This window comes from Colletotrichum chrysophilum (genome assembly GCF_026319265.1).
Source record: "Colletotrichum chrysophilum strain AFK26 chromosome Unknown scaffold_6, whole genome shotgun sequence".
Taxonomy (NCBI): domain Eukaryota; kingdom Fungi; phylum Ascomycota; class Sordariomycetes; order Glomerellales; family Glomerellaceae; genus Colletotrichum; species Colletotrichum chrysophilum.
In genome coordinates, this window is record NW_026517293.1 from 187403 (window position 1) to 210822 (window position 23420).

Consider the following 23420-nt stretch of genomic DNA (forward strand, 5'->3'; position numbering starts at 1 on the left):
CCAGTCCTTGGTCCTGCAACATCGATCGGTGAGACATCTCCGAGATTTGCTTCTTCTTTTTTTTTTGCGTTGCGTGTTCATGGACATCGGACGCAATAACCATAACCTCCTCGTCCGCTTCGCCGGAAGTCCGGCTTCGGGCCATGGACAGCGCTTAAAGCCAAATTGAGTCCACGTCATTCTTCAATTTTCCACTTATCATTCCCGGGAGTCACAGAATCTTCCAGATTGGACTGTGTGATGAGCCTGAATTTTCTGCCTGTGATGATATACCGCCACGCGTCTTAGCAGGGCCGTCGGTTCTGCACGATATTCTACTTGAAATTCACGATAATATGGGACCGATGGGGATCTCTTGGTCGTGCATGCGGAGCATGAAGCTCCAGACATACAAACACCCATTTTTAGGGCAGACACTTTGAGTTTACTGCTAACTATCCACATCACATATATCTGGCGAACCCGAGCCCAGTGCCGTGCGGTCTGGCCAGCGGTGGATGTCGCCATTGTCGACCACGCCAGCGTGACTATCAGACAGCAAGTCCTTGGATCGCCCCTGAGCATCCCTTTGTCAGCGGCGACGGGGACTACCGCTCCAAACAACTCGTCTGTGCTTGTTTGACACAGAGCGGTTGATGATGCCAGGGGTGGGGATGGCATCGCTATTTAGGAAACGTCAGCGAGGGGCCCCCGGTCCAAGACACCATTTCCGGCCTGACAACTGGATCCGGGTTGTTAAATTTGCTTCTTTCGTCTGCCTCAGACTTTCGCTTTCGCCATGGTGGTTTCTGTGATACAGCACCCAAGACAACTTTCTGCAGTCCTGCAAGGCCCGTTCAAGACAGCCGAGGCGTGTTGCCTCTCGCAATACCGAACACCACGAGCGCCTCGCAGAACTCGCAGACCTGGCCCCAAGGAGAAATCAGAACGGGCCACTCAGCACATCCAGAATTCGCTTGGCGATCCATGAGTGCGAGTGCGTTGTCGGGCTGCTCTACGTCAGACGTTTATCCCGAAAACATTGCGTCGGCAGAAAGGGGGGAAAATGAAGTAAAACTCACTGATATTCGTCCCAGTAGACCTGCTTCTCGGCGTCTCCGCAGATCGTCACGTTCGGCGTCTCGCCATACGCCCCAACTAGACAACTTCCATACTTCCCCAGATCCGCGAAGCCGTATGCCTCGGGAGTGGCATAGTACTCGAAGTCGTCGAAGAGAGGTCGCAGGTCAACGTTTACTGCCCCCGACTTTGAGCCGCCCAGCAAATCCCCAAGAAGATCCGTGTAGGTCTGCAGCTGCTGTTTGGCTATGTTGTCTATGAAAAAGCCATACGGTAACCTCGCGAGGTCTGGCGGTGTGATCGTCAGGACTTCGGCTGTGGGATGTGCGTCTCGGAGCTCTGCTTCCGCTTGTGCCAGGACTTGATATGACTGAGAAGCACTGATATTGGCATTGAACAGGATGTCGTTAGCGCCCGCAAACATAACGAAGAGCGGCGTCGTAACCGCAGTCGAATCAGAAGCCGAAAAGCTGTCGCCTTGAGGAGTCTTCTGTCCCAAGAATGTGACGATTTGATCGACGACCGATGGCACCGCAATCGAGCTCTTCGGCCCGGTGTACCCCTGGATGAGGGAATTGGAAGTCGTCGCTCCGCCTATGGCATAATCGTAGAGCGGGATGGATAGATTGCCTGCCACATACTCGGCCCAGACGATGCCGTTCGAGAAGCGCCCTTTGTAGCTTCAACTATGGTCAGTTCTGTGTCTTCTAATGCGGTGGAAATGCTAACTATTTGTCTGATGGCCAGGTTCCATTCGACACTCTCGCGGCGCCGCTGCCTGGTCTCATGGTTAATCATCGTTGCATGGGCTTCGTGCGACGATCAACTTACCATTATCGCTAAACGAATCCCCGAATACTACGATACTGGAGAACGAAGGCGCGCTGGCCCTTCGTTGCAGGGGAATTGCGGAGGTGGCTGCGGCCAGGAAGCCAAACAACAGGACCCGAGCGGTAGTCATTGCGATACCTCACGATGTGACAGTGAATTGCAGTTGTTGCGACGCAGGTAATCAAGCAGTGCTGTATCTGCTGGATCTCTCTGATAACCCAGGTTCCCTGTGGTTGAAGTTCGTGGCATTGCCCTCGATGCAGATGCCCTGGGATGCCATCCCCCAGAACAAAAACAGACATGACATCACAGTTCGTCCTGAGTTGCTGATTTCAAAGCCGTTCGCGTGGTTTCCACGCCGTAAGCCATGACATGAGCTTGCGTCTCTAACATTCCATCGCTGCGGAAGTTCGGATCCTAATGGCTTCAATTGAGGCATGTCATTGGCCTCGCCAGAATGAGACATCGAATCCGTCAGCCCTAAGTGAACTCTATTGGTAAATGCCGGCTGACGGGCGGGCCTAGCTGCAAGCCAAGTAAGAACAAGCCATTGTGATGCTGCTAGAGGATTTTACCGCATAATGGACTAAAAGCACCGAAATGGACTTTGGTATGATAAAGGGCCGAAGGACACGCATGTCTCCATTTATCTCCGTTGGGGGCCAATATGGAAGAAAAATTCCGTCTCCCCCGGACTTGCGGGTGGAATGCGAGGTTCCATTTGCAGACTGCAACTGCATGCATGCAGTAATGCCGTGGTTCCGTTTCCATCAACCGGATTCCAGCAGAATCAGCGCTGCTCACACCGCCGAAAAGTCGAAACACTCATTTCGATAATTGACCCCATCTGGTCCCGGAAATATTCCTATTTAGCCTGTGCCGGCGGGTTGGTGTATGGAAACCCTGCCAAGCCCACTGTGGACTCAATATTTGGTGGTTCTGGACTCTGCAATATCGAACCCGGGTGTTCGGCTCTGTATGGACGTGTACTTTTCTGCGAGTTTTCCGGTGTCGGAAACAGTAGAACATCCCCAAATACCCAGCTGTAGCATGAAAGGCATTCGGGGGTCAAATGCCTCCTGCACAATCACAATTGTTTGTAAAAAGCGTCGTCTGGATTTCTTCTAGGGTACAAGGCCAATTTAATTGGCAGACACAGTCAGAAAGAAAATATTTGGGCAGTTAATGCGCTTCAATGGCCACAGAAAAGATAATCTTTTACGACTTGAGGGGAATCCGACACCGTCCCATGGCTGTAGCCGGCTTTGGTTCATGTGTTGCTCTCATCTGGAATGTCTCATTTTCAGTCTGCTAGGGCGTGGCATCAAGTCGATGCAAAGTCTTTCACTCGAACGAAGAAGTCAGAGTTTTGTGGCTATCTTGTTTCATTAACGCGTCGCACAGAGATACAACATTAATCGAGCTTGCTGGACTTGGGGATTCTGTACGATAGACAATCGCTCTGTGTGATAAGCATGTTGCAGCCACAGCATATTCTTAAAAGGGGACGACAGCGCAAACATTCCACAAAGCTTTCTGAAGATCTCGGCGTTATGGTATTCTATCCGGCTGGTATACTAAGCCACGACACCTAAATGCAATTCTGTAGGCAGAGTTGAGTGCGTGGACTGAGGTGCATCAAACGAAGACAGGGAAGTGTCAGAGAAGGACAGGCAACGGCATTACTCTCAAATGTTCACTAACTGGAGTGTTCGAAACAGCCCTTTGCCTCGTACTAGGCACGCATAATGAAGTATACCCTGTATCTCGTGTTACGTTGTGTTTACTGGATCGCGAAGGTTTGCAGTCTCTTTCCCTGAACCCTGAAAGGCCTTGGCCATTTTGATTGAGTTTCTGTTTTTCGATGACAGCCGCCTCATTCTTCTATTCATGCATATCGGGAGACACCGTCGACAAGGCTCAAGAAACCGCAACCGCTGCTTCGGGACCATCCCACGCGGAATGCAGACTGATTTCTTTGGGGTATTCTATTCGGAAAATGACGCTCTGACACCTTTGTTCCTATCAGAGAGAAACAAAAAGAAGAAGACATCGGTCAAGTTTACCACATGGGGACTCAACCGATCCGACGAGAAAGGGAAGCTTTCGTCGAGCCATATTCTGGCACAAGATGCGATGTCCGAGATCAATGCATCTATGATGTTTGTGGATCTCTCCGAGCCGCGAGCGGGGGATAATGATCGGGGCCGCACCTGTGCATCAACGTGCGGGATGCTCGGGAGTCACAGCGGGCTGCACCTGATGTAGCGTTATTCCTGCATGCGCTTTTGCACAGACTCCTGTCAGGTTCAAGCGGGCAATTTAACCCAACTTCGAGATCTCGCTACTTAGTCTACATCATGCCCCGAGCATCGTGTTTCCAAGAGGGGGTGGCCTGGCCTCGGAATTTCTTTCAAGGCACCTGTCCGTCTATCACTATCCAATACCATCAACATCCACGGCAACGCAGCGTTTTCGAGATGACATGTTTATGTTGTACAAAATCAACCATCCGCCGCCCGCGCTTACTGTCTGTTCACGGTGATTTGTGCCTGCATTTCCAGCCGCCGCTTCCACGGAAGCTGGACGGTTGGGACGACTTAGGTTCGGTGAGAGGTCCAACGCCATGGACCTGCTTCACGACACGCCGTTCGGTATCCTGCTGAATTTCCTGGCCCGCGGGAAGATCAAGCAGCTTCAGTATTATGAAGAAAAGAACCCAGAGATATGGAGGAGGTACATCGAGCCCGACGCAAGCGACAGGAGTATAGCGAACTCGTCGCAAGAAGGAGTACCCGAGCAAGCAGAAGGGGCTAGTCAGGTCCAGAGCGAGGTGACAGATGTGAGGGTAGACTCCGAGAAGGGGGAGGATATGCGCCTTGTCGAGTTCCTACCTGGAGATCCAGAGGTTCGTTGGGATAGACTGCGAGAGGGGATGAGGGCTAACGATCTGCAGAACCCCTTGAACTGGTCGCTCACAAAAAAGACCTTCGCAACATTTCAAATATGTCTCTTAACCATTGCCATTTACATCGGCTCCGCCATTTACGCAGCTGGTGTGAGGGACGTCTCGCGGGTATTTGGGGTCAGTCCAGTCGCTGGGATCTTGGGCCTCACGCTCTTTGTCGCCGGATACGGGCTTGGACCGGTATGAATTCCTCGAATGTCGCATCACGACCGCTTCTTGCTGACCTTTGCGTCAGATGGTTTGGAGTCCCATCTCGGAAGCTCCCCAGATTGGCCGCAATCCCGTCTATATCGGTAGTATCGCCCTCTTCGTACTTCTCCAGATTCCAACGGTTCTGTCAGTGAATTTCGGTATGCTACTAGCGTTCCGCTTTATCACTGGCTTCGTCGGATCGCCTGTCCTTGCTGTTGGAGGCGCTTCACTAGCCGAGATTTGGAGGCCGCAGAAACGCGCTTACGCAATTTGCATTTGGGGTATTGAACACTCTCAGTGCTCCTTAATCCATGTTGGCTAACTGTGTGCATACAGGCATTGCTGCTGTCTGCGGTCCTACCATGGGACCTGTGATTAGCGGCTTCGCAGTCGACGCCAACGGCTGGACCTGGACCATTTTGGAGCTTATCTGGATCGGAGGGTTCACCTTCATTCTGCTCTTCGTCTTTCTCCCGGAGACGAGCTCCAGCAATATCCTCTTCCGCCGTACACGACGTATCAGAAAACTGACTGGCAATGATAAGCTAATCAGCAGGGGAGAGCTAATGGCGGAAACTATGACGAGACGGGACGTCGTCCAAATGCTGCTTGTCCGCCCATTCACTCTCAACTTCACGGAACCGATGGTCTTCCTTCTGAATCTATACACGGCTCTCATCTATGGACTGCTTTACATCTGGTTTGAGTCATTTGCCGTTGTCTTTCGAGGCATTTACGGGTTCAATACCGGGCTGATTGGGCTCTCATTCCTGGGAATCTTTGTCGGTGCCATCATTATCGTGCCGCCTTTTTTCTGGTACCTGCACAAGTACCTCGAACCGGAGTTCGACGAGAATGGATTTATCCAGCCGGAAAAACGACTTCCCCCAGCGTTCTTAGGTGGCGTCGCAATTCCAATCTGTTTGTTTTGGTTCGGCTGGTCTTCAAGACAGAGCATCAACTGGATCATGCCTATCATCGGTTCTGCTTGGTTCAGTATCGGATCCTTCTTATTATTCAACCCGGTGTTGAACTACCTCACAGACGCGTACCCTGACTACGCTGCATCGGTGCTTGCTGGAAACGACCTGTTCCGGAGTGCGTTTGGTGCAGGTTTCCCGATGTTTGCGACGGCCATGTACACCAGGCTGGGTGTTGGCTGGGCAAGTTCGTTGCTCGCATTTCTTGCCATTGTTTTCATTCCCATTCCGATTGTTCTTTGGAAGGTCAGTATCCCACACAGGTGCTGAAATTTCGTACAGGCGCTAATTTGGTTCCAGATTGGCCCGACATTGCGGCATAAACATAGTAAACACGCAAGGAAAGATGATATGATTACCTGACTTACAACTCGATGGTGGATTGAAAAGTGTTTTCTACGATGTACATACAGCAGGAAATATCCAAGTAGATAGATCGTTCTTGTGCATATTATAGATATTTCTTGTGTGCAATCATCTTGGGTCATCTCCATTAATCGAACAAGGGCTTTCCTCTCGATGGACTTCGTCAACGCATGCTATTGGTACGATACAGTGACAGCTCGCATCCTCATGGCCAGCGTGGTGGCTTCCAGACTCCCCCAATGCTTGCCTCCTGATATTCACGCCTTCTCACCGCATCAAAGTGCTCACATCTCCTCTCAATGTCCTCAATCGCCTCGTACACACCAAACGCCTCCTCGAGATAGGACTGATACTCCCACATCCGCACAGACCGGAACATTCTCGCCGTGTACCAGTACGCACACCGCGGCATATTTCTGTTCAGGCTCATCATCCCGCCGCAGCCCCTAAACCCGTCAGGACAGTCGCGGACCGCACTCTGGCGAAAATTGCAATAACTGCAGTACACAGCCCACGTCCCGCACACCCCCATCACGCCCGCCTCGCGATGCATATCGTACAGATGCAGCATCGTCAGGCCGCACACGCTCGTGTAGAGAGGATTGTGCATCTTGCTCGCCTGCGTCAGCGTGAACGGGAGGTGGTCGTAGGGTTCGTGCGGATATTGGTACTTATCTCTCCATTCGTATCGGTGCGACTCGGTGACACGGGGGAGTCCTTCGTACAGTCCGGCTTGGAGGAGAAAATTGTAGAAGTGCTCCATCTCGTGGGGGAGGAATTTAACGTTTCCGGGGAGTGTTTTGCAGGCACGCTGTAGTTTGCGGAGCATCTTGAAGAGTTGCTGGAGGAGGACGTCGTTGAAGGCTTTGCAGGTGCGTCGGAGGAGCCATTTCTTTCGTGTTGGGAGGTACGTGAGGATGGCGTCGAGGAGCTCGTATGACAAGTAGATCATTTTGAGAGGTATGCAAAGATTGTGTTGACGAAGGTGGCAAATGCTTGCGACGCGCGTCAACGTCATCCTGAGGTGCCAACATTTGTCAAGCCGGCAGTCATGACGATACTGGAGCTTGAGTGTTTGGAAGCCGAGCTTGGCTGATCAGAAGTCTGTATTGACAGGCCTAAATATGAGAGATCAACTAAAGCTTATCAAGGGATCTCGCGTTTGCCTGGACGTAGGCAGCTCAGTATCTCGCGGGAAACATAGACGCAAAAAATATCCTCCTCGTCTGAAACCACGCTTTGCCGTAGAGAACTTCTCCATGTCTTATCTGCCTGCTTGCTCCTCATCAAAGGCATCGTCTTCCTCAATCTGCAACAAGTGAGCCAATACCCAATCCTGATCATTCGCATACGGATCCTTGTAGTTCCCAGCGCGGCCATTGACGGAGGTCGGATAAATGTACGCACACGACGCGCGCCCGTTCGCCTCAAATAAAGCAAGATTGTTCTGGAGGATACCACCAGCCGTCTTCAACGCCGCCGCCTGGCCTTCGGTATCGTTCTTCAAACCCTTGCCGTAGTGATGTAGCGTGATGCCGTTCAGCGTGCTCCAGTAGTGCGGGAACGTGTCTCCCCACATACGGTCTTTGCCGAACCAGTACCCGTCCCAGTGACGGATCGCGACGTCGTGGAGGCGGTAGTCGGGCTGTTTGCCGGCGAAGAGGAGGAGGGTGTCGAGGTGTAGTTTACCGGCTTCGAGCCACTTGTCGTCGTTGGTGTAGCGCCAGAGCTCGAGTAGCATCACGGCGGCGGGGGCGACGATGGATTGTTCGAAGTTGACTTCGAAAGATGGGTAGTCTAGCCCTCGTGTGACGATGTTTTCGCCGTGGGCGAGGAAAAGCTCCTTTGCGCGTTGCAACCACTCCTCGTTCCCGTGCTTCTCGAGCGCTCGCAGGCTTTCGAGGATAGGCAGGCCGATGGCGTACAGCTGGCCGCCGCCTTCTGCGTAAAATTTCTCCAGGGTGAGCATGAAGCGCTCCAGGGGCGTCTTCTCCGCCACGGTCCCGGTCAAATTGAGATCGAGCGCCGCAACGGTGATGTGAAACTGGAGAACCCACGGCCAGTTTTACAGGCGCTTCTTGCTGCCGTCCATCCCAATCGGTCTATCGCGCACAAAACCATTCTCTTCCTGTAGCTTGGTCGAGACGTAAGTGTAGTACTTCTCCAGCGATTCCCGCACCTCGACGTTCTCGGGATTCTTTTTAAGCCAGCGCGCCATGAGAATGCCCATCCCGACGCGCTCGCGGCCGGGATTGCGGTCGGTAGAGGTGTCCCACGTCGCGATGAGATTGGCTTGGTTGTCAAAGACGCGGTAGGCTCCCTCGGCTGGGGTGTCGGGCGTGTGGTCTTGCTGGTTTTCGATGATGAACTTGGTGCGGCTTTCGATGAGATCGTCGTATGTCGGGACGGTATTGAGGAAGATTGTCGAGTTGTAGCCGTTATCTGTCGTGACTACGAGGTTCGTCCGCCCTGGACGCCCGGCAGTGAAGTTGTAATGGCAGAGTTGGTCGTCGCATTGGACTGCTTGGCCGCTGACTTTCGTATTGGCATTCACGGAGGCACCGCTGAGGGAGATGGAGCCCGTCTCCCTGGTAACGGATGTGTAGTCGCCCGTCTCGATCCTTACGAATTGCTCAGAGCGGTTGGTGCTCTGCTGGAAGAAGTCGTCCCAATCGCTGTGCCAGAACCACGTCCACGCGATCGTGCTCGACTCGCCCGGCTGGAGCGTCTGGATAGAAGGATGAAGGAGAAAAGCGCCACGCGTATTGGAGAGCGTGACTGGGTCGCGTCCCTCGATACTGTAGCCCACCAACGCGCCCTTCGTCAAAACTAACCCAAGATTCCGATACTTCCCACCCATCTGGTTCAGCTTAACCCAGGAGGAAGCTCCTCCGAACGCCCAGACGTGTGCATGCGAGCGCGCCGCGACACAATCGCTTGTGTTCGTGTAGTGGTCGTTGAAAGGGGTGTAAACGGCCAAAGAGGTTGTCCCTCGACTGCCCAGATCCAGCGCCGCGGCGCCTTTGTTCGTGAAGGTGTACGACTCGGTGAAGGACTGGTCCTTGTCGTCGACGCTCCGACTGACTTGGAGCTCGAGAGACCCCGCGCTGTAGACTGCTTCGACGGTATTATCGCGCTTCGTGATCCGGGGGAAGTTCCAGAAGTGGCGGTGGAGGGAGTCCTGGCCCAGGTCGGCGTAGCCTAGACCCCAGCGGCTGCCGGTCGGTAGCCAGGGCGCGTTGGAGCCGGTGCTTACCCAGTTCATGGCGTTCTTGAAGCGCGGGTCGGTGATTTTGTCGATGGCGCCGGTTTTGTCGTTGATGTTGACGCGGAAGTCTTTGCTGGCTAGGTCGGCGGCCGCAGCGAAGCCGGCGAGGAGGATGGGGATGGCAGCCTTCATCTTGACATTCGGCTGAGGGTCTGTAGTTCTTCGTAGTCGGTAGGGACTCGCTTCATGTCTTCTTTGGATTTTGACGCTCGTGTATTTGTACGTGTTGTCGAGAAAACGCCCTCGCGTCGCATTCGACCGAGGCGCGCTGTGGCCATTGTTTGCCCAGGTCTGGCGTGATGTCAGCGGGACCGAAAGAAGATAGACTCACAGATACGCGAAGCAATCGATCAATCACGCTCGAAAAGTATGAAGACGAGAGGTTCGAACAGGAAGCTGGCAAGGATCGGAGCTATCCGAGTCTGTCATCGGGGAAACCCAACGTATCGCGATCCAAAGATCTACGAAGCACCCCTGTTCAAGAACAGGATGGCTGGTCGTCGACAGCACTTGGACATGGATAAATATGCACCCCGCATGCACGTCACACATATTTGCTCACTTGGTACGATGGTCGGCTGTGTCTGAAAGGTCTCAATTTCGTCTTCGCCCTATTTCCCAGCGAACCCCTGCTTCAGTTTCCGCGCGACCTTTCCCGAGTCCCGATGCTTATCTTTGACATACACTCCCTGGTGATCGCTAATGATGGTGAACCTCGGCAATCTCGTTAGTGTCAATGACCTCGAATTCTGGAAGACAGTACCTACCGATTCCGTACTACAAAGCAAACGCCCGACCCGAGGCCGAGACGCGCCGAGCGTCCGCAGAACAGAGGCTTTGCTCGCGCAAGAAACAAGGCGTGTCGTCGTAGGTATGGCGAATAATGTTGCCCATAGTCGATGTGAAAGGTAAGCCATCGCATACTCCCGCAAGGGATCTCGAGGAGCATCGCGCTCCGCGGCGGCCTGGGCCTCGGCGGCCGTCCAATCAGGCCACATCTCAGCGTAATGCTGGAGCTTCAGGTGACGGCGACACTCGTCGTTCGCCGCGAATCGTTGGTAGCAATATATACAGGTCTTCACCTTGCCCTGGGCCCCAGATCAACGGATCTTGGGACCCAGGCGCCGAGCCTTGTCAAAGGCGTCCGATGAGTTCTTGTTCTGGTTGTACAGAGCGAGGCTGCCCGTGGCCATGGCCTTGGTAGCCTCCCACTGCTTGTCGGCGAGTTCGTCTTGAAGGCGTGCCTGTTCAATGATGTCCAGCTTGTGATTCTCGTTGGCGGCGGAGGCGGCCTGCTCCATCTTCTCGAGGTGTGTCTTGATCATCTTGTGTGCGTTCTCTATGGCTGCTCGAAGGATCTCGATCTGCTCCTGGGAGTCTTTGATGATCTCGTCGTTCTCCTTCGCGGCAATCATGAATCTGTCCTCGGAACTGGTCTGGGGAACGGGACGGGTCATATTCGAAGAGGTAGCTGAACGAAGGAAAGGGGAGATCTTACGGGCATGCTGGACATTGTCGAAGTGTCGATGATCTAGTGGTATGGTGGAGAGAAGTGTTGTTTGGTAAGTGAAAATCCTTCGGTGATTGTCAGGCGACGACTGAAGCAAAAGCTAGAAGGACAGGAGGGAGGCAGGAAGAAGAAGGTGAATGCAGACGACCGCACCGAGCCTTGAGGAGGGAGGAAGGCTGTCCGGTCAACGTCCAATGAGAAGGGGGGATCTCTTGAGCTCGCTGGGAGAGCCCCAGACCGACCGACCTCCAGAGCGCCCACCCACGTTGCTTCGGGCTGGCCGACTGCCCATGCGACTTTGTTTACTTCTTCGACTTTCACCTTCGTGCCTGTCTGAGGAAAAGGTAAAAACACTTCCTGTCGCCCACAAACCCAGGGAAATCTCAAGATATCACCACTCTGCGATCTTTCCGCCGGTTACCGACATTGACGATGAACCGCAGATCTAACATCGTCCACAGAGACGGTGTGTACGAGCTCTTCGTCGACTCAAAGCCTTTCCTCATCTTGGGAGGCCAGCTGGCAGCTTCGTCCACCAGTTCCGCCGCTTACATCTCCCGTTTTTGGGAGAAGCTTCGTGACACCGGCGCCAACACGATCTTCGCGCCCGTCACGTGGGGAGTCATTGAACCCGTCGAGGCGTCCTACGATTTCTCAGCTCTCGACGCCCTCATCGCCCAGTCGAACGCCAATGGACTGCGTGTGGTGATCCAATGGTTTGGATCGCTGAAGGGAGACTCAACGGATAGTAAGTTATTACTTTTTCATCTTGTCCTCTCCGCTATCGTCAGAATGTTGGAAATGGATTGCCCCTTTCGTCCGCCGTCTTTATCGCCCAAGCCTGGCAATTTCATCTCCCTGTGCTGTGTTTACTTCTCTATATGAGGGCCGCGCATTTTGCTCGAGCTCTCAAAGCACTGAGAAGCGTCGCTGACTTTGAGCACGACTAACATTACTGTCAGATCTGTCTGACCACGCCCCCTCGTGGATCAAGCTTGATTCCAACCGCTTCCCGCGCGCCAAGATCCGCGACGAGGTGGTCGACGACGACGGAGAGGTCATCGGCCAGACCACGCGCACCATCGACGCCGTTTCAATCTTCAACCCGGAGCTCGCCCGGGTCGAGCAGCGAGCGGTCGCCGCTTTGGCGAACCACGTCCGAAAGGTTGACCTGAAGAACACCATCATTATGGTTCAACTTTCTGGCTGTGTTGGCCTTACCAGGGACACCCGGGACTGCAGTCCCCGAGCAACCGCTGCGTTCGACGCAGACGTCCCCCGGGATATGGTTGCTCACTTTCGGGGACTGGGCTCGGCCATGGCAGCCAACGAACGAGTGGCCTGGGACCAACTGGCACTGGATGTCGAGGCTGCCGAGAGTCTTTTTTCAGCCTACCACTTCGCCAATTACATTAACGGCCTGGCAATCATGGTCAAGAAGGCCATCAGCGTTCCTGTTTTTACCACAGTGCCAGTCAAGCGCGTTCTCCATGGCGCCCCTCAAACCACCGGAACCGTGGCTGTTTGGAAGACGTTCGCGTCACACATTGACTTTTGGGCTCCTAATGCCAGTGACGCCCCTTACCACGACGTTTGTCAGACTGCGGCGGACAACAAGCACCCTCTGCTGGTCGTCGACCATCCCCGAAGCCAGGGCCGAGCGGAAGATATGTGGACTGCTTTCGGCAGCTACGGCGCCATTGGTGTCGTTATCAAGGATCTGGAGAAGATCGCTTCCGCGCCGTCGCAAGTCCCGAAGTCATTCAAGGTCATTCGCGACATCTCGCCCATCCTTCTCGACGCTCGGTCTGCCCACCGCAAGACCATCGGCTTCAACCTGAGCCCCGCCAACATCTCGGGCCTCAACGCAAAGGCGTCCGTAACCACTGCCCTGTACAGCCTCCAGATCACCATCGAGCGTCTCGGAGATGGGTTTCACGGCGGCGGCTGTGGCTTGCTGATCGAGCAGCCCAGATCCAAGATCCTTCTCATCGGCTACGGCTTTCAGGCCAAGGCGAAGTCTGTCTCTCCTCGCGAGCTATTCACCCGAGTCCTAGAATTCATTAAGCATGAAGTCGAGGCCGATGGCAGCGGCACCTTGCGCCCTCTTCGTCACTTCTGTGGTGAAGAGACACACGGCGGCCGTGCTGCACGCATGCCCACCGTCGAGCCGATGATCGCGCAGGTGCAGTTTTATACCCTCATGGAGTGACGTTGATGGCAGAAGACGACCAAGGGTGGGTTGTTAAGCGGCAGAAAGCGTTGGATCGCAGGGACAGTCAGAGGTCATAACGTTGACGAAAGAGACACGCTTCGTGAAGTTGGTTTCTCAACGGTACAGTCTCAGCTTGTCGTTGGAACCTGTTGACTCATCAAACAGCAGATGGGACATGCAGGATTCTTCTGTCACAGAAGTACGCTAGGTCATGGTCCTTCATAGTTCTGTCGAGATACAATTCATAAACCAGCCGCCATGATATTCCTCATGTTGGCCCAAAACTCAATGAGTGCCAACTTGCTGACCTTTGCTATCAACTAAACCCAAAGCCATACGGAAATTGTATGTCACGTTCTGGGGCTATGTCGTCCAACATACGTGTGTAGTATTCCAGTGCTCCTTCGTGGTCTTCGCTTTCGATTGTGGAGGCTTCAGAACTGTCCGAGTCCCAAATGACACCGATCTCTTCCGCCGCTAGACGCTCTTCTGCAGTTGGTCTTTTCTCCATTTCCTGTCTGTCCAACTGCTCCAGCTCGTAGATCATACGAGGATGCCAAGTATCCCGAACGAACTGTACCAACTTCGAGTTTCCGCCGCACTTTGCTTCGAACTCGACACAGAGGTTTTCTAACAGCAGGAAACGGTCTTCATCTCTTCTCAAGCTTTCCGCGATTTCTTCCTCATCTGGGCGTTCGTAAGAGAAATCAAGGCTACAGCAGCTATGTCGCAGGGATAAGGCATTGAAAGTAACGCGCCTGAGGATCGCTTTGTATATCCAAGCATACGAAGGACTTTGCCGTTCACTCGGTGGAACTAGCCTAAGCGCTGTTCTACACAGCGTAGGCAAACGAGACAGCCGAAGTCTGCCTACGAGCGAATCAAAATATTCGATGAAAGGATTACATCCTAACGGTGAGCACAAACATGAGCAAGCGTCGACGGCGGATTGCGAGAGGACAGTTTCCGAGAGCTTTTTGGGCAGAGTGAACACTTTGTGACCACTGAATTTGGCGTTTATTCCAAGGAGCATCATAAAATAATGAGCTCCCGTGGTCCTCAGATCCGAGCGTTGTTGCAAATGTTCAGGTAGCAGAGTCGCAGGAATTGGTAGTTGCAGGTCTAGTCCGTGATCTACTAGCCAAGAAATGTAACCACTGAAAGTTTGGACAGTCTGCTCGTGAAGCTTGCCGGAGAAGAGGACCACTCGCAAAGCTTGGTAGAGTCCGTCCACGCAGCCAGTCTCGATATCCCGGAAGCCGAGTCTCCAGGCAAGTTTAGCGGTGGTTCGGTCGCAAATGTAGCCGTAAATTGTCGCGGGAGGCCCCCAAAACTCTTTGTCCTCATCCTCTTTGTATACCTTCAGGTACGATGGAATATGGCTAGATTGGTCCTCCAAGAGCTCCTGGACTCGTCTAGAGTTTCGGTCTAGAACACAGTTCGCGGGACAAGCCAAGTCTCGTCTTTGTTCCTTTGAAAGCTGTTTTTTGGCCAGATCTTGTAGTCTCGTCCGCCGTTCTTTGAGATGTCGAATCAGAATTTCTCGCACGGCGAACGATAGATTTTGTATGGCCTCATTGTCCCCTCCCAACCCTAGTTGGAGGGTGTGTGGGAGGAGACCGCTGCCGGCGTTGAGCAGAGCTTCCAACATCATGCAACCCTCGCAGTTTGACACACGTTGCGTGTGACAAGCTTTGTGCAATTGTCGGATCGTCATGTAATCTATCGGATAACAATTATAAGCGTCCCTCGTGTTAAGTAGCTTTTCGTTGCTAAAGGGTAGAACAAGCTTCAGAACTGATGCATTGCCTGCTAAGACAGCAATATGAACTGGTGTTTGTCCGCAATAATTCGTCTCGAATATCGATAAGGGGTTGTTGTTCAGTAGATGGCTGACAGTCTCCAAATTTTGTCGTAGAATACCGAGCGTTAATGGAGCAAACTGAAGTACTGCATATTTATTAGCATGAAAAGGGAAGTTCCATCAATGAGACGTACTCTTTGCAAAGTCTGGAAGGGTTTGAAGACGTTGGAAGCTCTCAAATACTTTTTGCCGATCACGGTAACCACTGGTGAACCCTTCTTCAGGGTCGTAAGACCCTCTCATAGCATCCGTCAGAATCTGTGCCGCATCCTGCTCCAGCCACGCAGACGCGGCAATACATGCGTAAATGGGTCTAGAGGATGTTAATCGTGTCCAAATACAACAGCAATAAATTGTTCCAAGTGGCTCTGCGCTTATAGGCAGACGGTTGTAATGAAACTCACTCATCTCCAGCACCTGAGACTGGGCCGTTGACTGAAAGTCTCAGAGCAATCAATGACCGTACGAAGGCCGCAATGTCTATGTCTTTCCAAACCTGATTGAGCCCTTGTCAGGAATATTGATTCTGTGATCCAATGGGGATTTCGTCAGTGACATGCCTCGTATTGGTCTACAATTTGACCCAGTATGTTGACACCATCCTCATCAACGTCGGTCGGGGAGGCAGTTTTCTGCACATAGCACCAAAATGTTCGCCTCCAACAAGATTCCAGAACAGGTTTTAAATATCTTGAGTCAATTTCTCTTATTGCTTCGATTGCAATTTGGGCAATCCTAAAAGCCGGAGATGTATTTGAGTCGACGGTAGCAACCCAGGATAGACTCTGGCTGAAAGTTGATCCACCAGCCCGGTGCTGAGACTGAATGAAAGACGGAGGGCTTTCTTCAAAAGGCCTTGGACGCCAGGTACGGAGACGCTGAGCCATTTCATCGCTTGCTTCTCTGGCGGCGTCAGCTGAGAAAGGGGGCACCCGGCCGCATGGTGTTTGATTTGGTCCTGCGCTCAAAAACCTATCGCACAGCGTTTGAAGATCTGAAGGTCGGGCAAGGAGCTGCCCAAACTGCTTTTGAGTACTCTGTGTTCCTGCAGAGTTCGCCGCAACCAGTTGCGTCAGAAGCTCCTCGAATCTTCCCATTCGGCTGTCTACTTGCTGTCGCATCATTTGGGTGTTTTCCTCAACTCTCATTGATATCTGAGTTGATTGCGCCAAAGCTGCCGTTTGTTGAAGCATCGATAAATTTGTCGCCACCGCTTGTGCGTGTATTTTCGGTATCAGGTGGCTAGATTTACGTATGTCTTCGACAACATTCAATACCTGCAATAATTGCTTGTCGTTGTTTTCTGTTGACAGTCTGATCGCCGTAGCATCGGATTGTAAGTCGACAAAAGCGCTCTGTATCATGAGGGAAACGTTTCTGGGCCAAGTAATGCGTTTCAGCGTCACTTCAAAGACTAGGCTGAGTGGATTCTAGCGGTGCTGTTGGCTACATACATTCCCAGGGCGTGCAACGCCGTCTGCAGGACATCATTCGTAGAACCAAGTCGTTTCTCGAGGTCGACAACGCTATCCTTATGAAAAGGATACATTAATTGTCTCCCTTTTGCTTTGAATTTGGAAGAGAGTGTATCTACAGGGGCTGTCGAGCCTCGCAGACGTGTCAAAAGTTCCTCCAATTGTTTCAGCTCGTCTATGCAAGAGGCGACGCATTCGTTGACTGCGTTCTTCGATACCGTCGGTGTGAGATTCGTCGATGCTGTCGCCCCCTTGATGGCATTCAGACTCTTTCTCAGTATTTCTGCGTTCTGCCTTGCCGCTCTCAAGTCTTCCTCTCTGCCTTTGACGGCCTTAATGTACTTGGAGATCTCGCCGTTAAGTTGCAGGCCTAGGGACACCAATCCGGCAGCGGTACCGGCGATTCCCAGTGGGTCAGCCATGGCAAGATCGGTTTCGTCGTCAGCTAAAACTCGATCAATACCTGGTGTCGGCGTCGGAAAACGGTGAAAAGGAAAGTTGAAAGGAAAAGTTCACATACAAAATCAGGCTGGCGCGAAGGGCCTCAACCCTTTTGCGTGTATTCACGTGGGTCGATTGTGACGTAAACCGCAGCATCTAGTCGGCGGTATGCTGATGAGCTGGTCTGCCTACCAATCAGTTATTTCCTGCAGGATCACAGCCAATGGATTTGGGTCGTTGAACCCTGACTGCTGACGGTCTGCATATGGTCAATGAAAAATCAATCTCTTTAGGTAAGCTTTGGCTCATGCTTCTGCTGTTCGCTTATTTGATCTTACTATGAATACCTACTTAAAATAGGTATTGTCTTCAAAGAGAGAGAAATGTGTTACTGATATTGTAAACATTGCAAATGTTTCACAAGCAGACCTCGTTCCAAACGGAACAACAGCTTACACAATAAAGACATTTTTGTTCCTGGGCACCTTCTTTGGCCTTCCTGTCGCGAATTGTTTACTTTGTAAGGAAACAGCCACCAAACACCACCCGTCACGAGTGGCAACTTACCCAGAGGCAGAATAGATCGGAATTCCTGTCTCTTTTGGACCCTCGGATCGACGCCTCAGCCTTATTTCGCATCAATCCGGCAGTCTTCCGAATGCGAATGGGTAAAGTGCGGGAGCCGCTATCGACTTGGCGCGTCTTCCCCGCGAAAACGCAACGTCGTGCTAAACAATTTGAGAAGACGGACGAACATCCACCGAAGAACTCTATGCAACCGGATGACATTACTCCACCCCCAATGACATAATCCATCGTGACCTGAAAAGAGATGACCTATATCACACTCTCAATCGCCTCGACAATTTTCCCAGAATCCATCATGGCGACGAGTCTTCTCAACCTCCACCATCCGCCACGATGCATCTAACCGCCCTCCTCCTTCTGGCCTCCAGCCTCCTCGCAACAGCCGCCCACCTCCCCCTCCGCCGCGCCGACACCTTCCAAAACCCAGTCCTCTACGAAGACTACCCCGACAACGACATCTGCGTCGGCCCAGACGGCGCCTTCTATTTCTCCGCCTCAAACTTCCACTACTCCCCCGGCGCCCCCATCCTGCGCTCCCTCGACCTCGTCAACTGGGAACCCGTCGGCCACTCCATCCCACGTCTGACCTTCGGCGACGGCTACGACCTGCCCCCCGGCGGTCCCCGCGCCTACCGCGGCGGCACCTGGGCTTCTACCCTGCGCTACCGCGAGAGCAATGGGTTGTGGTACTGGATCGGGTGCACCAACTTCTGGGTGACTTGGGTCTTTACCGCGTCGGACGTCAAGGGCCCGTGGAGTAGTCGCGGGGTGTACGGATGGGATGGATTATGCATGTACGACAACGGCCTTCTCATCGACGACGATGACACGATGTACGTCGTCTACGGCAACGGACAAGTCAAAGTCTCCCAACTCAGCGCAGACGCCCTAAGCGTCGTCAAAACCCAACAAGTCCTGCAAGCCTCAGACGTCAACACCGAGACCGTCGAGGGGAACAGGATGTACAAAATCAACGGGACATACTACATCCTTAACGACCAGCCCGGCTCCACGACCTACATCTGGAAGTCAAGCAGCCCGTGGGGACCCTACGAGTCCAAGATTCTCGTGCAGAACGTCGCGCCGCCGCTGGCGGGCGGCAACTCCCCGCACCAGGGCAGTCTCGTCAAGACCAAGGACGGGCAGTGGTACTACATGTCCTTCACGTGGGCGTACCCCGCCGGCCGCATGCCGGTGCTGGCGCCGATTACCTGGGGCGCGGACGGGTTCCCCGAGCTGGGTGAAGGGCGCGAACGGCGGCTGGGGCGCGGAGTATCCGATGCCGCTGCCGGAGAAGGTGCTGTATAATTGGACTAGGACGTATACATTTGAGAACGAGCTGGGGCCGACGTGGGAGTGGAATCATAACCCGGACGTTGCGTCGTATGAGGTCAACAACGGGGTGACGCTGAAGACGGCCAGTGTCACGGAAGATCTGTACTCTGCAAGAAACACACTCACGCACCGCATCCACGGCGAGTTCCCCAAGGGCACCGTCGCGATCGACTTCAGCAACATGGCCGACGGCGACCGCTTCGGGCTGGCTGCGTTCCGCGACCAGAGCGCGTACATCGGTATCCACCGCGTCGGCGACACGTACACCTTGAAAGCGGTGCAAGGCCTGATCATCGACGAGTGGTCCGGCGACCCGGTCTCGAACGGCACGGAGGTGGCGTCTGCGCCGGTCCCGAGCGGGGCGAGGAAGGTCTGGTTCCGCGCGGAGCTGGACGCGCGGCCGACGGGGACAAGGGACGCGAACTTCTTTTACAGTTTTGATGGGGTGAACTTCACGAAGCTGGGGGAGACGTATGAGTTGTGCAGCGGCTGGGCGTTTTTCATTGCGTACAGGTTTGGCATCTTCAACTTTGCGACGAAGGCGCTGGGAGGTTCGATCAAAGTTGAGTCGTTTACGGCGGCTTGAAATCTGTTTTCGAGGTGTACATAAAGCTCGTTTTTCCGTGTCCATATTTTACGTCTTGAGGAGCAAGAACGGTTCGGAATGTCTGCTAGTGAGGCCAACATAAATCTCTCCATGATCGCCATCATGCTTCTCCAACCTTCAGGCTCCCACGCTCCTTCAACCCCTCCACAAACCTTACAATCCCATCGACCGCAAGCCTCGCAACCGTATCTCCCCCCTCCAACCTCGCATCAAACGAACACACGACCAAACTCGTCGGCTCCGTCCGCTTCGGAATGACTTCCATACACTCCACCAAGTCCCTCTCATCCAGCCCCCCAGGCGACGGCCACTCATTCACCCGTCCCAAAGACTCGTCCAACACATCCAAATCAAGATGCACATGCGTCCTCTTGAACCCCTTCCGGCCCAACATCCCGTTCAGCTCCCTCCCAAAGGCGATCTTCTTCGCGGCATCGCCCCAGATGACATCAACCCCCGCCTCCGCCACAGCTTTCCTTTGGGATTCACTCACGTCCCGCAACCCGCAATACGCAACCCTCTCCAAACTCACGGGAACATGCCCCGGTACGGATGCCATCAGCGCAGCCCAGCTACGTCCGCACATCATCGACGCGGCCATCGCGTCAAAGTACCCGTTGACATTCGTATCGGGCGTATCCAGATCATCATGCGCGTCGATCCACAGCACATTCAGATCTGGCACGGAGGCGTGCAGCCCGGCAGCCACGGCGGCGCTAGCGTTGCAGTTCCCCGAAAGCACGAGCGGGAACGAGCGGCGCGAGGCAGCTGCGGCGACGGCGGTGGCGATGCGCCGAAGGACTTCGAAGGTGCGCCCGATCTCGCCCTCGAAGGCGTCCACGGGGCCAATGTTGGTGAAGGATACAGGGGCGAGGGCCTCGAGATTGGAGGCGAGGTTGTGGGAGAGAATGCGTAGGGGCCCAGAGCCGACGCGGTGGTCGTATAGGCCGGTGTGGTAGGGGGCCACGATGATTGTGATGGAGGTGTAGGGCATGGTGCCGGTTGAGTGTTGATGGGCTTGGAGTGGGAGGACATGACGAGATTAGCGTTGATATCGACGCATTTAAGTCGATGAATTTTGAGTCTATGGAGTCTCGATATCTGGATAATGGTGATCCGGTGTTGAGGGCGGTTCCACTCTATCAGCAACCAACTCTTTCCACGGAGTTTTGATGTCCGGGTACGTATGTACGCATATGGGAAAGTTCCACTCGAACGGTATGACTCGAGGCGGAATATATTTTCCAACTACAAATCACCCTCCTCAACCTACGTGCGCCGAAGCGGATGTCTCCGTTTAGATGCTTCAGTTGTGGATTCACGCCGGCGTACGGCCGACCAATGGGGTATTGCAAATCGAACGACGTACGGAAACACTTGCCGTCTTCGTAGATGCTTTCGGGTCTGTTTTGCTTCATTTGGACGACATTGTCCTTGCTCATCCTGGGCAAAAGAACGATACCACGGGGTTTGAGTTGATATCGCGGGATTTGAGCGTGGCTAATAAGCAACTCAGACCACCGACACATCGCATTGTACCTGAGAGCATCACATGCCATCAACCCCTTCTCGCAGAATACACTCGTCATGAACAGACAGACGTCAGAGGACATCAAACACCTCCAAAGAACGACAGCAACAACACCTCACAGACGGGGCAGAATTTCCGTCCCTGTCACTGCGGCCGTAAAGGCTGTCAGAAAAGCTTGATACCGGTGAGGGAAACCAACTCGTGGGGCTACATATCAGACGTAAATAGCAAGACGCCCGCAGCGTGTCCTACACGCTGTGCTGTCGTCAAAATGGTATGGTATAGCATCTGAGATGAACCTCTTTAGGACATGTTGCCAAAAATACCACGACGCCCGGAAGCGAATCGGCGCTTCGTTCATCGGTGATGGCAAAGTCAAAGCAGGACTGCATACCACCGACGAACGAATTGGGCATTTCACAAACCCATGTTTCTGCATACTTACCCCGCGATATCGTCACGCAGTATGCAGCATGCACATCAAAATAGAGCATCCATCTCGCCCGCGTGGACAACTCCAGCTCCGGATCCGGGGAGACGTAGCAGCCCGACATACCTGCATTCTCGACCGTTTCTTCTTGAACAGGTAGCAAACACCCGGAAACCAAATTTGACACAAAACAAAATTCAACAGTTCAGCCGATGTTCTCCAGGAACCGAGGCGGGCAAACGACGGGCGCGTGCGCATCCGAGAGCGCTGCAGCCTGCAGCTTCGAATCCACCAAACAACGGTTCGCCACGCTGGTTTCTATTTTGCCCATGTAGGCTATTTACGGCAAGAAGTCAAACGGGGGTGCTGGCGAAACGCACGCATGAAACTCTGTCTTTGTGGTGACAGCTGGCGTTTTCTTTGGACGCCTTGCAGCTCGTTGCATCTGGGGTTAATTGCGCATCGAGAGCCAATTTGAGCTTGGAGGGGCTTGCAGTATGGGGCTATTTCCATCATAACCTCCCAAGCTCATACATATCACGAAGGCGGGGCATGGCAGAGATATCTTCTCATGTCTACGAACATCACGCAAGCGGGGAACCATGCCGCGGGACGGCGACCTCACGCAACGAGGGAACGGCGTCAGCTCCGAACCAATATGTGTGCAGTACAAGTTCTCGCGGACGGTGCCCACGGGCCAAGGCCTCACGACGCAGATCCGGCTTCTGAGCATCTGCGACACGCTCCTCGCGACGGTCCACGGCGACCGGGACGTGTTGATATGGAGCCTCGAGCGCAACGTGCCGCCAACGGTGGTGGAGTTCGACGTGGTGCGAATGGACCGCATCACGGGGATCGCGTTCTCGCCGACGAGCAACCGTGTGATTGCGCTGTCGTTCCGGACGGGCGCGCGCCATGAGGTGTGGAGCCTGGACTGGGCGAGCCAGACGGCGGAGGCGGTGCTCGAGGCCGGGGCGGACGCGCACGAGGTGCAGTTCTCGCCGGACGGGCGGCTGCTTACGTGGATCGCGGGCGGGTGCATCGACGTGTGGGAGACGCTGATCAACACGCACGTGGTGACGCTGCGCGAGGGCAAGAAGAAGACGGGCGGGCTACCGGTGTGCAAGTTTGCGTTCACGCCGGACTCAAGCCGGATCGCGACGCTCGATCGCGCGGGGAGGATGACGACGTGGGATGTTGCAACGTGGGCGGACGTCAAGGAGTCGCGGGCGAAGGCGGCATCGTGGGAGTCGGTCGGGCGCGAGGCGATGCAGCTCGTGGCGGACGGGAGGAGGGTGATGGCGGCGTGCCGGCAAACGGACGGGACGAGTCCTTGGACGTGGCGGTTGACGACGTGGTGGCCGGAGAACGGGAGCCGCGCGGAGCTGGAGATGAACGGGTGCGCGTTCGCGTGTGTGCCGCGCAACGGGCGGTTCGTCGCGACGGTACAGGCGGACGGCGGGCGGTTGAGAATGCGCGATGTCGGCAACGGGGTTTGTCTTGACCAGTCGACGCAGGGAATCGCAAAGACGGGCAAGACGCCGCTTGTCGTGGCCGCGGCGATTGCGGTTGGCGATCGGGTGATGGCGACGCAGATTGCGAACGGGCGGACGACGTTGTGGCAGCTGACGGCGGCGGCGGACGAATAATTAGAGCATAGACAGCCCTAACGGCGGACGATGTGGTGTTTATCGTGAGTCGTGCCCTATGCAAGTAGGGTGAAGAAGATAAGAAGCCACGATAATGATAATGACGATACC

At 54.0% G+C, this 23420-nt stretch overlaps 9 protein-coding genes across 9 annotated transcripts; 4 read left to right on the forward strand and 5 right to left on the reverse strand.

Moving 5' to 3' along the window:
• Positions 1 to 1057: 1057 nt before the first annotated feature.
• Positions 1058 to 2020, reverse strand: COL26b_001370 (uncharacterized protein; the record flags this gene model as incomplete). The annotated part of the gene is made up of 2 exons (XM_053174322.1): positions 1058 to 1731; positions 1891 to 2020. The coding sequence occupies 2 exons, from the start codon at positions 2018 to 2020 to the stop codon at positions 1058 to 1060; spliced, it is 804 nt and encodes a 267-aa protein (XP_053041632.1).
• Positions 2021 to 4516: 2496 nt separating this feature from the next.
• COL26b_001371 (uncharacterized protein) lies at positions 4517 to 6353 on the forward strand (the record flags this gene model as incomplete). Its single annotated transcript, XM_053174323.1, has 4 exons — positions 4517 to 5038; positions 5094 to 5151; positions 5387 to 6217; positions 6331 to 6353. 4 exons carry the CDS (start codon positions 4517 to 4519, stop codon positions 6351 to 6353), a joined length of 1434 nt encoding a protein of 477 aa, XP_053041633.1.
• Positions 6354 to 6825: 472 nt separating this feature from the next.
• COL26b_001372 (uncharacterized protein) lies at positions 6826 to 7348 on the reverse strand (the record flags this gene model as incomplete). The annotated part of the gene is made up of 2 exons (XM_053174324.1): positions 6826 to 6874; positions 6921 to 7348. The coding sequence occupies 2 exons, from the start codon at positions 7346 to 7348 to the stop codon at positions 6826 to 6828; spliced, it is 477 nt and encodes a 158-aa protein (XP_053041634.1).
• Positions 7349 to 7660: 312 nt separating this feature from the next.
• COL26b_001373 (uncharacterized protein) lies at positions 7661 to 9796 on the reverse strand (the record flags this gene model as incomplete). Its single annotated transcript, XM_053174325.1, has 2 exons — positions 7661 to 8440; positions 8510 to 9796. 2 exons carry the CDS (start codon positions 9794 to 9796, stop codon positions 7661 to 7663), a joined length of 2067 nt encoding a protein of 688 aa, XP_053041635.1.
• A 968-nt stretch (positions 9797 to 10764) lies between these two features.
• Positions 10765 to 11177, reverse strand: COL26b_001374 (uncharacterized protein; the record flags this gene model as incomplete). The annotated part of the gene is made up of 2 exons (XM_053174326.1): positions 10765 to 11100; positions 11163 to 11177. The coding sequence occupies 2 exons, from the start codon at positions 11175 to 11177 to the stop codon at positions 10765 to 10767; spliced, it is 351 nt and encodes a 116-aa protein (XP_053041636.1).
• Positions 11178 to 11606: 429 nt separating this feature from the next.
• COL26b_001375 (uncharacterized protein) lies at positions 11607 to 13386 on the forward strand (the record flags this gene model as incomplete). The annotated part of the gene is made up of 2 exons (XM_053174327.1): positions 11607 to 11922; positions 12137 to 13386. The coding sequence occupies 2 exons, from the start codon at positions 11607 to 11609 to the stop codon at positions 13384 to 13386; spliced, it is 1566 nt and encodes a 521-aa protein (XP_053041637.1).
• Positions 13387 to 18090: 4704 nt separating this feature from the next.
• COL26b_001376 (uncharacterized protein) lies at positions 18091 to 19678 on the forward strand (the record flags this gene model as incomplete). The annotated part of the gene is made up of 2 exons (XM_053174328.1): positions 18091 to 19059; positions 19091 to 19678. The coding sequence occupies 2 exons, from the start codon at positions 18091 to 18093 to the stop codon at positions 19676 to 19678; spliced, it is 1557 nt and encodes a 518-aa protein (XP_053041638.1).
• A 121-nt stretch (positions 19679 to 19799) lies between these two features.
• Positions 19800 to 20693, reverse strand: COL26b_001377 (uncharacterized protein; the record flags this gene model as incomplete). The annotated part of the gene is made up of 1 exon (XM_053174329.1): positions 19800 to 20693. The coding sequence occupies one exon, from the start codon at positions 20691 to 20693 to the stop codon at positions 19800 to 19802; it is 894 nt and encodes a 297-aa protein (XP_053041639.1).
• Positions 20694 to 22262: 1569 nt separating this feature from the next.
• Positions 22263 to 23309, forward strand: COL26b_001378 (uncharacterized protein; the record flags this gene model as incomplete). Its single annotated transcript, XM_053174330.1, has 1 exon — positions 22263 to 23309. The coding sequence occupies one exon, from the start codon at positions 22263 to 22265 to the stop codon at positions 23307 to 23309; it is 1047 nt and encodes a 348-aa protein (XP_053041640.1).
• Between the last annotated feature and the right edge of the window lie 111 nt (positions 23310 to 23420).